This window comes from Populus euphratica, unplaced genomic scaffold (genome assembly GCF_000495115.2).
Source record: "Populus euphratica unplaced genomic scaffold, PopEup_1.0 scaffold6.1, whole genome shotgun sequence".
NCBI classification, from domain to species: Eukaryota; Viridiplantae; Streptophyta; class Magnoliopsida; order Malpighiales; family Salicaceae; genus Populus; species Populus euphratica.
Genome location: NW_011499849.1, coordinates 3326703 through 3340367, shown reverse-complemented (window position 1 = coordinate 3340367; position 13665 = coordinate 3326703). Strand labels below are relative to the sequence as shown.

The window sequence follows — 13665 nt, the reverse complement described above, 5'->3', positions numbered from 1 at the left end:
AATAGAGGGGGGAAGGGTTTGACAAAAGAGGAAAATTGAAATAGGAAAATAAAAGAGTGAGCAAAAGAGGGAGAGAAAAAGAGGGCAGGATTTGAAAAACAAAAAAAAAACACCATCGTCTTGGTAAAGGTCTGAAGAGAGTTTCTTCATCTTCTTTTCCTAAAAAAACAATAAAAATATATGTTTTCTTTATTAAAGTAAAAAAAAAAAAGGAGAGAAAAGATATTATATTTCAACATGTCGAGGGCAAGGGCGGTGCCAGGGATGTGGCGCAGAAATAAAGTAGAAGAAGGGGAATCGCATGCAAAGATGTATGTTTTTTTCAGATGGAATCTCTTTTTATTTTGATAGTTAGATTTTCTTAGATAGTTATTTTTTATATGTTCTTGATAAAAGTATAATTAAGTGTAAAGATAATATTAAGTTGATTTGGGATTTGAGATTTGATGTTTTGTTTTTATTAATTTTATATGAGGCTCTCATAATATTAATAATAAAATTTTAATGTTAAATTAATATTTGATTTAATAAAATAAAATAAAATTTTATTAATTCAAACAAATTAAAGTTATAAAAATCTAATTTCAAACTAAAATAAATATTTAATTTTTTTAAAATAATAATATTTTTATATCAATTTCTTGACACGGAATTTTTTTTTAGAATCCACAAATTTATTATTGTTTATTAGCGTATAAAATTCTCAATTTATTTAATAAAATATACTAATAAGCTTTTTAATTTATAGTTTTAAGGCAGAAAAACATTAATAACACTCATATTAATTTGTTGTGTTGATAAAAAAAACGCTTCATCTATCATATACAGAAATCAAACTAGTTGTTTCATGTAGATGTAGGGAGTTAATCGAAGATCAAGTGTTAAACACGGTCTTTCCTAACGATCTCTCAACATGATGTATTAAAAAATTATAATTATATGCCCATCAAAATCTCATAAACACTTCTCAAAACAAAAGGCACGAACTGTACTTTGGTAGGCTTATAGCACCATCCTTGTTTTGCCCTTTCCATTTGGCTCTGTGTTCATGCAAACACTGCAGCTCTTTCTCTCCTTCTTACATGCAATCTCTTCATGGATAGCCACCTAGCAAGTCTAGATTATCTGGAAGTAGGATTGCCCTTCCCCGGATTAAGAGGTCTTGTGTTCAGGCCTCTTCTTTGTAATAAAAAAAAAAAAAAAAAAAAAAGCTCCTCATTTATAGGTCAAAACAACAAAAGCGTCCATGTTAAATACCTTTAATTTTGATTGATCTTATATAATAGCATCTCAATATTGTTATTTTAAAATGTTGTTTAAAGTGCATCATGATATCAATATTTTAAAAATTATTTATTTATTATAAATTGAATTTTTAACTTAATAGTGTTTTTACTTTTTTTGAAAAAAAAAAATTATCACCCCGATGTCTGGCGCGCGGATTAAAAAACTAGTGATTAAGTACATCTTGTGCATTTCTCCACTCCTAGAGCGAAAGGTCAAGTGGGGCAATCTTCATATTTGGTCAGGCAGGTGATCCAATTTGACATGCCTTTATGTCAATTTAGTCAATGTCGGCAATGATGGCTCTAGGTTAAACAAATTAAAATCCCTTTTTGAAATCGTATGCGAGTAATAAAGTAATATTTAGGCCTCAATTTGCTCCGTCGATCATTTCGAAAGCACGGGCATTTTTAAATGCAATTTATTTGTATGGTAATGTAATAGTAATTATTTTTTATTTTTAAAAATTTATTTTTTATATTAATATATTAAAATAATCTTAAAATAAATAAATAATTAAAAAACACTTTTATAATAAAAAACAAATATGTTTTATATTTGATACATCACTAACGACGCACTGTTTGAGTTTTAGAATTAATTGTATTTTAACTATGCATAATTTAATGAGCATAAAAGAAGTATTTTTACTTAGTTAATTCGAAAATTTAATTTTGAAAAATTACTATCAAATAAACAACTTAAAAAAAATACTTGTAAGTTAATACAAAATAATTTATTTAATATATTTACTTATTGAAATATTTGGATGTAAAAAGAGATGCAGATCATGTCCACGAACTTAGAAAACTGACTCAGGAGATAGAATAAAAAAACATGGAAGAAAAGGGCAGAAGAGTTATTGCCTCTTGTGAAAAATATCTCTCTTTCAAGCTAAAGTACTGAATGCTAGCGTAGGACTGTAGAACTAGAACCAATAGCCGAGCTAAGCCTGCACTCACATGGCTTAAGCTCAAAGCATGCTTAGTCTTAAAGTTAATTCCTTTTAAAAGCTTTAACACTTTACACGTCCCATTTTAACTTTTTCATCTTTACATTATATAAGTTCCAAGAAATTTTTATAATTTTTTGATGTGAGATTTAGATACTGGGTTTGTAAAAACATATCAATGATTATTTGAAATTAATTTTTGGACTACATCATTTGGGGGGACACAGAAATAAACAAGCTGATATGACAGAGAAAAGAGAAAGAATTACAACTGATTTCTACTGGCTTGTGATCTGAACTGTGAACATCATCAACCGGCTCGTGAGAAAGCAAACTTGCACTGAATCTTGAACAAGATCCGGTCTGTCCATGATGGGATTCGCACCTGAGTAGTTGAAACATCCAAGAAAACAAAATTCAGGTACTAATCACAAACTACAAAGTCAAAGAAACAATTACTGTGAGAAAACATTCGGTGACCTTGTAACTTGTATCGTAATTTCCGCTTCCAGCACCGTTTTTGTACGTTGGTTTAAATTCCGATGTCCCTTCGCACTATCCATCAAGAACCCGTCCTCTTTCCGCTTCCTGTAAAAGTTGATCTTTGCTGGTGAGCAACTGCGTTGTGATCAATCATAAAATGTGTAACAATTTTTTCTGATAAACTTAACATGCCTATGTTTTCTACCCAGCATAGTCTCTAGATTTTAGAATGGGAGAAATTATTAGATTGATCTGTTCGTAAATGGAATAAACCAATCATATTAAAGACTTCAATACATTGCCAATCATACTCAAGTGTTCAATACATTGCCAACAAAAACTTCTAGCACTGGTAATATGATGTGATAGAAAATTGATGGATAGTAATAATAATAATAACAATAACTTTTTATGAAGTATCGTGAGCGTGTTGTAACATTATTGTTGTCTTAACAATTATCTTACTCCGTGAAGGTTTTCTCTTTATTAGATTTCTGACTAGTTGTGTGTTCATTCATTGTATTCTGTAAATAAGATCTTCCAATCATACAGTGACTTGAGCAGGCCTAGCTAGCCTGAGGATTCCAATACTTGGAGCGAAGGTTGTGTGATATATGTCTCGTTGAGAAGTTCTCTCTTCCACATTACGAGCATGAGATGCATGAAGGACATTAACACAAATGATATATTGATCACCAGGTAACATAAATCATCAACAGTAATTATAAAATTATTGATATATGTGTGTGTGCATTTCTAAGGATAAAGAAGAAGAAGTTTGAGCATGTATAGGGTTCGGCCCATTTGTGTACTTGGCTTAGAATAAATTGATATGAGGAACGTGCTGCTGAAATTGGGCTTGTACCGGAAAGATGGCATGCGATATTGAACACCGTTCAGATGCCATTGATTTTTATGTTGATTTCCTAGTTAAAATTGGCTTTTTAAGTTAATAATCGTGCTGAGAGGGTTTAAAAGGAGTATTTTCATGTATTTTTTTCACTAATATATAGTAAAAAAAATTGAAAATCCCTTGGTGGTCAATGCATTCATCAGATTTTAGAGAGTCACCTTAAAAACAACGAAACTCCTCAAAGAAATGAAGAGAAACTCGTTTTCCTTCTTCAGACTAGGCGCACCAGGTGTTTCACACCTAGGCTTGTATGTCATCCTCCCCTTTGGTTTTGGGATAGGAATCAAATGCTATCCAATAATATCCATAAATTTTCTACACAATAGACATTCATGGCCATTTCTTTTATCTTTTTTTTAGCAAAACAAAATGGAAAAGAAAGGGAACACCAAACAGTTTTTGCAAGAGATATCGATATGAGGTAAAAGTAAAAAGAGGTAAAATTAAAGAAAAAGAGTCATTATTTATTTTTATAGTAACTAAAAATTCTAACTAATTTTTTAGATATTCTAAATAATAAATTAGTTATGTAATAAAAAAGATAACAATTACCCTATATATCTTACTTAAGGTAAATTGTATTGTTACTTATTAGAAAAATAAAAAGTGTTTATTATATTTAAAATTATCTGAAATGACATATTTTTTTCTAAAATCTAAATTAAAAGAATGTTTTCGAATTTAAACTTGATGAAAACAATATGATACTTGCTTAGACAACAGTTAGATATTGAACCTATATAAATAGTTAATTATTGATAAATATTGAAATTACAATGATTAAATGGATTGAAATGGATATGAAAGCCATTACTCACTTTAGATGGTTTTATATAAGATCATGTTGATCTAGTCCAAATCTTCTTATAACATGAACATATATTAATATATATTCATCAATTCAAATATCTAATAATCAACATTCAATAATAAAAGCTGAGAATATATGATTTATTATGGGTTGATTTTTTAAAATAAATGATAACTTATACATCATAATAAACACAATTATTCATCAATTCAAATATCTAATAATCAACATCCAATAATAAGAGCTGAGAATGTATAATTTATTATGGGTTGATTTTTAAAAATAAATGATAACTTATACATCATAACAAACACAATTATACAAGTATAAAAATTTCAAGTTGAGATTGCAACATTAAGGAATATATTTCAAAGACAAAGTAAAATCACATGTGTATATTTTTAATTCAAATATTTGGTAGCCAATAACCGAGATCCGAAATATTTACGCATTTAATATTGAACACCACAACAATAAATCCTTGATAGCTACCCTTGGGTTACTATGCAATAACGCGAATCACCTCAAATATTCACTGCAATGAGCAAAGATCAACTATACAAATCAAATCATTCAAAAAAAATATTTAGGGTTTGAAAATTTTTAGTATGGTAGTTAGTTTCTAATTAAATTGAAAATTTTGTTTCTAATTAAATTGAAAAATTTTCTCATACATTTAGGCCAAAAAAATTAAATAAAAAAGAAAGGAAAAGCCTAAGGATTAATTTGTAAAAAAAATAAAAAACACTGAATAAAAAAAAATCTAAGAACTAATTTTTAAAACAAAAACAAGAAGAAAAAGATGAAACGAGGAGCTTCACGCTGCACATGAACAGTAAAGCACCATCACAGAGTCAAAGTTATTTAGACGTTTAAGGTAATTATATGATACTTTCGGATCATGTTTTTAGGGAAACAAATTCCTTGTAGGATAAAAGAAAAACAATTAAAAAAGATTTTGATGCATAAATGTTTGTGACGAATTAAAAAAATAAATGTAAAACCTTACTTAATTAGGCGCCGGCAAGCTAGTTTTAGGCACAAAAACGATATCCTTTATCTAATCTTCTGTTGAAGTCGCATTGATCATTGTTAATCTTCCTAGCATGTTGAACAGCTATCGTAATCTATGGTTTCTCGAGTCTCTTGTGTTAAAAGCCAAAGCTACATCATTCGCTGAAAACTGGATTTTCGAAACCTCCAATTATCCGATTTGGATTATCTGATACGGTATTCAAAACATGGAAAACGTTTCAGAGAATTTCTTTATCTCATTAATGTACGAAAAGCATTTCAAGTTGAATGTTCTTGGATTTCTCTAAATGGCACTTGAGAAACTTCCTCGTAGGGTTTGTGTCGAAAATAACTTTATTAAGAAACTTCCTTGTAATGTTTGATCGAAAAGAGAAGAACAACTTTGCACTCAAACTATTAAGGAATAATTTTCTTTTGATGGAAGATATATACCACGAAAAAATTATAATTAAACGCTGGCCTTTCTTGGAAGCAAGCACAGAAACTCATCTAGTTTTTGGACAATGGTAGGTGCAAATTAAATAAATGTTTGGAAATGGTAAATCAAAGAGACAGTTGCCAACACCATATTGGAATCTCTCGTTTTGAACAAGTCAAAAAAACAGAAAGGAAATCAGACAACATGTTAAATAATCTAGCTTTGCTTCGCGTGAATAATTCAAAAAGACTTGTGAGGCGCAATTGATTTAGCAACCATGTATATATTCTGAGGCTTCATTCCCAGAATAGATCCTTTCTTTGCTATATCCCGCAATTAAGCGTAGTTCATTGGCTGGAACATGCTGAAATTTTCTACATCATTAGATAGAATTTGACCGTACGACGTCTGTGAAGGGAAGACAGGGCCCTATATATTAAATGAAATGAAGGTCAAAACAAATTTCCATTATAAACAAATCCAGTTTGAGACGATTTCAAGGTCTATAGTAATGGCCAATTAATTGATAGGGATGAAAATCTTGTAATCCAAATGGCTGCGCGATCTCTCCTCCCACCGATTCTTTGACAAGAAATAGTAAGTCAAGCCCTTGATTGTTTCCATCAAAGAGCATAAATTAATAAGTATTTTACGTTCTTCCAAATTTCATAGAAGAGATCAAATTAAATAACCTAATTTGTAATTCGGTAACCATACAATGTGTAAATATTTCGCACTTAAATGCTAGAGAAATGTATAGTAACAATAATGCTAGATAACGGGGTTTAAAGTAGATAAGATAACTTTCTCTCTTATTGGGTGAATTAATTTGTGTGTTAATTGAGATTAAATTTTTATTTAAATTATTAATTAAAGATATACCCGCTATATACATTTTTGAAAAGAAAAAAACTCAACAAAGCAAACGTACTTGATCCCCATGATTATTATATCTTAGAATTATACTAAACAAGAGGGTAGGTACCACGTCTTGAATGGAATTTTGAATTTGAGGATTTTTAAATGAATTTTAAGGTAATGTTTTTTAGTCGATAATTTAGTTAGTTTATATATAATTGAGATTAAATTATTTTCTCATATGATTTTAGAATATACATTTAAATGAATAGTTTTTTAGAAAATATAATTTTTTTATTAACTTGGATGTTTATACTAGTTTGTATACATCTTGACTAATTTTATAGGTTTTAAAGTTAATAATTATATAAATTTTTAGTAATTTTTAAATTTATAAAATTTAAACAACTGGTATCTAAAAAATAAATTCAAAACTTAACAAATTAAATTATATTTTTTAGGATTTACCAACTTGGATATTTATATAATAACTTTAAGCAGTCACCTGAAAACTTTACAAGAAATTTGCAAGGGCTTTTCCCATTTTTCTCTGTATGGTCGACAGATTGTTTCCGACCGACCCGTTTCGGTCATGACCCGTTTAAGAATTGGGATGTGCTGACTTTGGACTTGCATTTCCACATCTAATGTTAGTAATTATTCTGGTTATTGGCCTCATGAATCGAACACATGTTACTTAAAACTCTAGTGTTATGTAATTAGACCGAAGTACCTATGCACTAAAACAGAAATTGTCAAGGCAGATGTTGACCATTACCCATTATTCTTCTACACAGTGAATTCTCCGTGTGCAGTCAGGTTCCTCCTCCTTGCCAAAATACTAAATTATTGCAGCCACGGCATTCTTATTCTCTTCTCACCACCTTCTCTAGTTTGAACTTTCTCTTGTTGTATTTAAAAATTCGTTAATGCAACTTCTTCCTCGGGTGATGGAGATGGTCGCTCCAAAGACCTTGTAAGCGGAACACGGCCTTCAAATTTATAAATAGGATGTTTAATCCTCCATTTTGTATCATAATTCAAGAAGTGAGATATCTGTCATTTGCTTGCAAAACAAGTTAATCTCTTCTTCGTCATCTTAGGTCGATATTCTAACATGGTTAACGCTGAAGAATTTGAAGTTGTTTTTCGCCGCCTTGATGAAGATGGTGATGGGAAGGTCTCGCCATCTGAGTTAAGTCATCGTCTAAGTTTGATTGGAGGAGATTTGCTCATGAAGGAGGCAGAACTTGCTGTGGAGTCGTTGGACTCAGACGGAGATGGCTTGTTGGGATTGGAAGATCTTGTTAGACTAATGGAAGCTGGAGGTGAAGAAGAGAAGTTGCACGATTTGAGAGAGGCTTTTCGCTTGTATGATATGGATAATTGTGGGTTTATCAGAGCCAAGGACTTGAAAACAATGCTTGGTAGACTTGGAGAGTCAAGATCAATTGATGAATGCGAAGTGATGATAAACAAGTTTGACCTTAACGGGGATGGTGTTCTTAGCTTTGAAGAATTTATGGTTATGATGAAGTGATGTTCTTATGTATTGTACCATTGCATAACATGTAAACCAATTGTTTCTTTCATGGGATTCTTCAAGTCTTGTACGTTGTAAGAATAAAGACGAGATTCTTTTATTGTTTAACTCTTGGAGTTCACATTTTTCATGAATTTTCTTTTCATAATTCATTTGTTATAACGACTACAGATGAAGAAAATCTGTCAAAGAAACGTACATATAAACTTATCCAGAGTTTTGATGTATTTTTGATATGTCACATCTGCTTATTGGTCCAGTGAAAGTTGATGAATACGCAGCCTGGTCTTTTTCTTGATCGAGGACACCACAGTCCAGAAATGCCAGCCAAAACGCCAACTGCTGTTCGGCAATCGGCATTATCAATGCACTTGTTCCGGCATGTATTGCATTAACTTTGCTGTCTACGATCTCTCATTCTGTTCTTTAACTTCTTGTTCTTGTTTTTTTGAGGTATATTCTTTTTTCCTGCTTAAACTAAAAGGAACCTTTCATTTCCTCTTCTTCCTTTTCTCCTCTTGTGGAATTTTAAAATTAAAGAGGAAAAAAACTGAAGCTTCGCGAAGAAAGGGCCTTGTCAATGAAAATGGATAGCGGTGTTTCAGCCAATGAAGCACCAAATTCGTCGATGAAAATGGAAGCAGAGAAGGTTTCCATGCCATCTTCCTCCAAGGAAAGTCATGTCAACGCTGATAATCCTGCTGATAGCAGGTTTGCTTCCATTTAGTCTTCCAAAAGCAGTTTGGATTCTGATCGGTCTCCCATGGTGCTCCCTGTACGTAACAAATTCCAAAGACATCGGTGTTTCAGTCAATGAAATTGAGTTCAGCAATGAGTGGTGAAATAGATAAGGTCTTTGCTATCTTTTTCTCAGTAAAGTCCTTCCAATGCAGATAAGCCTGCCAAAAACAGTTTGGATTCTGATCTATCCACCATGGAGCTTCTGGTGATGGATTCTCCAGACAATGGTGTTTCAATCAACGACATACTGAATTCAACTTCGAGAAATGAAATGGACAAGGTTTTTAAGCCATCTTCTTCTAATGGAAGTCCAGTCAATACAGATAATTCTATTGACGAAAACAGTCTAGAATCTGATCAGTCCACCATCTTTGTGTCGGTCACTAAAACACTGAAATCAGATACGAATAGTGGAAAAGTCGAACTATTCAAGCAATCTTCTTCTCGTAGCTCAAAGTTTATAAATATATTAGGTTAATGAGAAAAAATATTTAGTTTATTATAATAAAAAAATAAAAGTACATGAAACATAAGAAATTATTTAATAAAGGCCTAGAGTGCATATATATTTAAATCTATAAACATATAAAAATAAAACTCAAGTTAAAAATTAATTATTTAACTTATGTTTTATCATGAGCGGAATATTTTTGTCTTAAAAAAATTAAATATACAAGCTTTTATAATGTGTTTTTATACATTAAAAAACACATATGAAATTCAAAAAGTTCACACATACATTTAATTAAATAAATTAATAATTATTTAAATAAACAAATCCTAAAATTTAATCTTTGTGTAACTAAAGTTAGCTATTTAACCTTCTAATCTGGATTATAAATTTTATTTGATTTAATAATTTTTTAAAATTTAAAATAAATATTTATAAAATTGAAAACCAACGAGAAAAAATTAATACCTTAAATACAAGAGAGTATGCAAATCAAATATATGTAAAACCTTGCCAATATAACTTATAAGTAAGTATGAAATTAAAAAAAAAAGTTTAATAAATGAAAATATTAAAAAGAATGAAGGGATGGAAAAATTACTATACATAGTGGTTTGGATACAATGTATAATACATAATACAATATATAATGTATAATTTAGATGTTGTTGCTTATTTATAGGTATGTATTGTGTCATTTAGTCCGGTTTGGAACATGTTTGATTTTCACACAAACATCTTTAGTAGTTCTGGGAGTATTATAATGATTATTTTTAAAATAAAAATTTTAATATATAAAAATAATATTTTTAAAACGTATATATAAAAATTAATTTTAAACTTTTATTTTTTCAAAAAATCACGGTTTCTACAGGGGGGAAAAAAAAACAAACAGCCCCGAATATCCCGTCAATGGAATGGTTCTTACCTTTTTTAGTTATCCATGAAAGCTTTGTATTGGGTAGTCGTTAGGTTTTCCGCACCAAGAGCTCAGCACTCTTACTTGCATCTCTGTTCTCTCTGTTTCAGTTCTATTGAAATTGCTGCTGCTGCTCCTCCTCCTCCAGTTAAGTCTTCAAAATATTTCCATTCAATTTATTATTATGCAACATAAACCGTTTCCATTTTACACTCATAAAAAAAAAAAAAAATTCTGTTCTTTATCTCAATTTATCATTTATTTTGCCTCCAAGATTTTAAACCCTAAGGAAACCCATAATAGCTCTCATCCTTCTTTCGTTGGTGAATCACATTTTGTTGGGTTGAGCGTCGCCCTTGAGAAAATCTAGCTTAGCATGAGTAATGTTGTACGTTGCTTCTGTCCTTGTGATTGTATAATATTCTAGTTAACATTCGCCGTTTCTCGATGCCTGAGTTCTGAATTTGTTTTCTTTTTCAAATATATTAGATGCAAAGAGAACCACCCAAATTCCCATGTGAAATAGACACAGAGCTGGACAGAATCAGCAGCTTACCTGGGCATGTTTTACGCCAAATTCTATCACTTTTGCCGATTAGGGATGCAGTGAGAACTAGTGCGTTAAAAAGAAAGTGGAGGTACAAATGGTCTCAAATTCCTCATATTGTGTTTGATTCTCAAGGCATCTCAATCTCTTCCCAAGATCAAACTACAATTAAGAACAAGCTTGTCAATATTATCGATCATATACTTTTACTTCACAATGGTCCAATTTACAAGTTCAAACTATCTCACTGCGATCTTTTAGGTGTCAGTGATATTGATCGATGGATTCTTCATTTATCGAGAGGTTCTACCAAAGGATTTGTACTTGAGATATGGAAAGGCCAGCAGTATAAGTTGCCTTCTTGTTTGTTCTCGTTTAAGAACTTGGTTCATTTAGAATTATTTAATTGTTTGCTAAAACCTCCTTTGGCTTTCAAAGGATTCCAGAACTTGAAGAATCTTGACCTTCAGCATGTTACCCTGGCACAGGAGGTGTTTGAGAAGCTGATTTCTAGCTTTGCTATGCTTGAGAGGCTGACATTGATTAACTTTGATGGTTTTACTCATCTTAACATCAATGCACCTAATCTTCAATTTTTTGACGTCGGAGGTGTTTTTGATGATGTTAGTTTTGAGAATACTTTTGTATTGACTCTGGTCTCCATTGGATTGTATGTGAACGTCAAAAATGACCAGAATGTGTCTTATGGGAGTTCTGGTAAATTGCTCAGGTTTTTTGTTAATCTGCCCCATATTCAAAGACTTGAGATTCAGAGTTACTTTCTTAAGGTAATATCTCCACCAACATTATCTATAGTACATCAGTCTCCCTTGAAATTTTAACAAATTGATTGAATTATACAGATTATCTGAAGTAATTTCATTGTTTTTGAACTGCATCAATTTGTGTCCTTGTTTTCAATACTTGTAATGCTGAAGATTTGATAATTTTGGATTTCATTTAACAACTCATGTATTTCTTGGTGATCCTTTGTTTTCTAATTCCACTGTAGCTATTGGAAATTTGAAAGGGCTAGTGGAAATATGCTATGTGCTACCTTATTATCCTTATTATAAGATTTCTAGGTTATTTCATCATTTTGTCTCTTTTCTTTCCTCCAGTATTTGGCTGTCGGCAAAGTTCCAAGCAAGTTGCCAAAGCCATGCATTGATCTGAACTACCTTTCTATACGCTTAAATTTCAATGACTATGAAGAGAATTCAGCTGCCTTGTGTCTCTTGAGAAGCTGCCCCAATTTGCAAGAAGTAGAGATATTGGTAAATGACCTTCGATATGCTTATGTGAAACTTTATATTGATTGCATCACGATTTTTTTTTTCCTTAAAACAAAGAAGAAGGAAATAAAGAAAGAGAGGAAGGGGAGGAAAAAAAATTGCCTGATCAATTTATATCTTATACCACTACATGGAGATTTATTGGTTTCTTATATCCTGGATTCCATGTAGGCCCGCCCTGAGGAACAAGCTGTTGTGGGACCAGTAACTGATTTCTGGGACGATGACCACTGGAAGTGTTTATTTGGCCAATTGCGACTGGCGAAAATAGTTGGCATCTCTGGCATTAGATCTGAACTTGATTGCATTAAATTTCTGCTTTCAAACTCTCCTGTGCTTGAGAAGATGACCATTAAGCCTGTTTCCAAGGAGGGAGGATGGGAGTTGGTAAACCAATTGCTGCATTTTCAGCGAGCCTCAATCCAAGCAGAAGTCTTTCATCTGGAGCTATAACTATGGACTGCGTTTTGGGCAGGCACTGCTGCGCTGTAAAATGCTTCCCATGTAAATGTAAATAGAAACTAACCTTTTCTGTGTCTGCACTCTTCATTTTTGTGTGATTAAAAAAATGGCCAGTTACAATTAGAAACTTGTCACTATGTAGTTAATCTGAAATCATATGCTTGAATGCACGATTCAGCTTCTGGTCTTTGCAGCCATTTTATGATTAGCAGGTTGCGCGAGCTCTTTTATTGTTCTGCGGTGTTTTTATGTTCGGCAGTTGGGATGTGATTGTTTTGACAATGTGCTGTGCTGATATTGGCCTTTCAACTTAATGATTGTCTCTCTTTTGTGTTGATGGTCATCTCTGAAACCAGGATATCCATAGGAATATATCCTTTACTTTTCTAACTCTACCCTCCTAATCAAGGCCACCCGTCTCAAATCTAAACAGAATGCTCTCTTTCAACACTCTAAATAGAATTAAATCAAAGGAGTAGCCAGGCATGGGGCTAGTTGTCGTTCATAAATCTTGAGAGTATGGTATTTTATTATCTAAAACACGGAAAATAGAAATCTCATTTTATTGAACCAACACCTTAAAGTATCTTTCTTTCTACGTTTTGGACAGTACTGCATGCTGTACAAATCATGTGAGTTACAAATATGTTCCAAGCCAACGAAGGATCTTGGTGAGTAGCAAGTTATTCATGCTACCTTAACTTTAGGTCCTATTCTAATATTAACAGGACTCGGTTTGCTTTATGTATTTCCTCATTTAATTTCCTTCAATCAAGAATATGGAGTCACGGTCAAGTATGGTTCTTAGTTCATGGTCGCAGCTCCACCCAATCACCACCGAAATCCATTTAAGAGGGAAGCAGGACATCGTTAATCCCAAGAAAGGGCCAGTGTTACTTCGGTTTGTCGAAACTCTCTCACACAACCAACCTTGTAATCATAACACAGCCAGA

At 31.9% G+C, this 13665-nt stretch overlaps 2 protein-coding genes across 6 annotated transcripts; both read left to right on the top strand.

Moving 5' to 3' along the window:
* Positions 1 to 7658: 7658 nt before the first annotated feature.
* Positions 7659 to 8418, top strand: LOC105120680 (calcium-binding protein CML37-like). The gene has a single exon (XM_011018980.1). The coding sequence runs from the start codon at positions 7872 to 7874 to the stop codon at positions 8292 to 8294; it is 423 nt and encodes a 140-aa protein (XP_011017282.1). The 5' UTR covers positions 7659 to 7871; the 3' UTR covers positions 8295 to 8418.
* A 1957-nt stretch (positions 8419 to 10375) lies between these two features.
* On the top strand, positions 10376 to 13665 carry LOC105120678 (F-box/FBD/LRR-repeat protein At1g13570-like). Of its 5 annotated transcripts, none has more exons than XR_841409.1 (7): positions 10377 to 10555; positions 10898 to 11743; positions 12077 to 12232; positions 12422 to 12760; positions 12907 to 13234; positions 13323 to 13383; positions 13521 to 13665. XR_841409.1 is itself a non-coding variant. In XM_011018978.1 (5 exons), exons 1-5 carry the CDS (start codon positions 10433 to 10435, stop codon positions 12701 to 12703), a joined length of 1308 nt encoding a protein of 435 aa, XP_011017280.1. In that variant the 5' UTR covers positions 10376 to 10432; the 3' UTR covers positions 12704 to 12905. The 5 variants fall into 5 exon arrangements, 3 of the variants coding, with proteins under 3 accessions (XP_011017280.1, XP_011017277.1, XP_011017281.1); XR_841408.1 differs by having other exon boundaries at positions 13489 to 13665; XM_011018978.1 differs by lacking the exons at positions 12907 to 13234; positions 13323 to 13383; positions 13521 to 13665 and having other exon boundaries at positions 10376 to 10555; positions 10898 to 11294; positions 11394 to 11743; positions 12422 to 12905.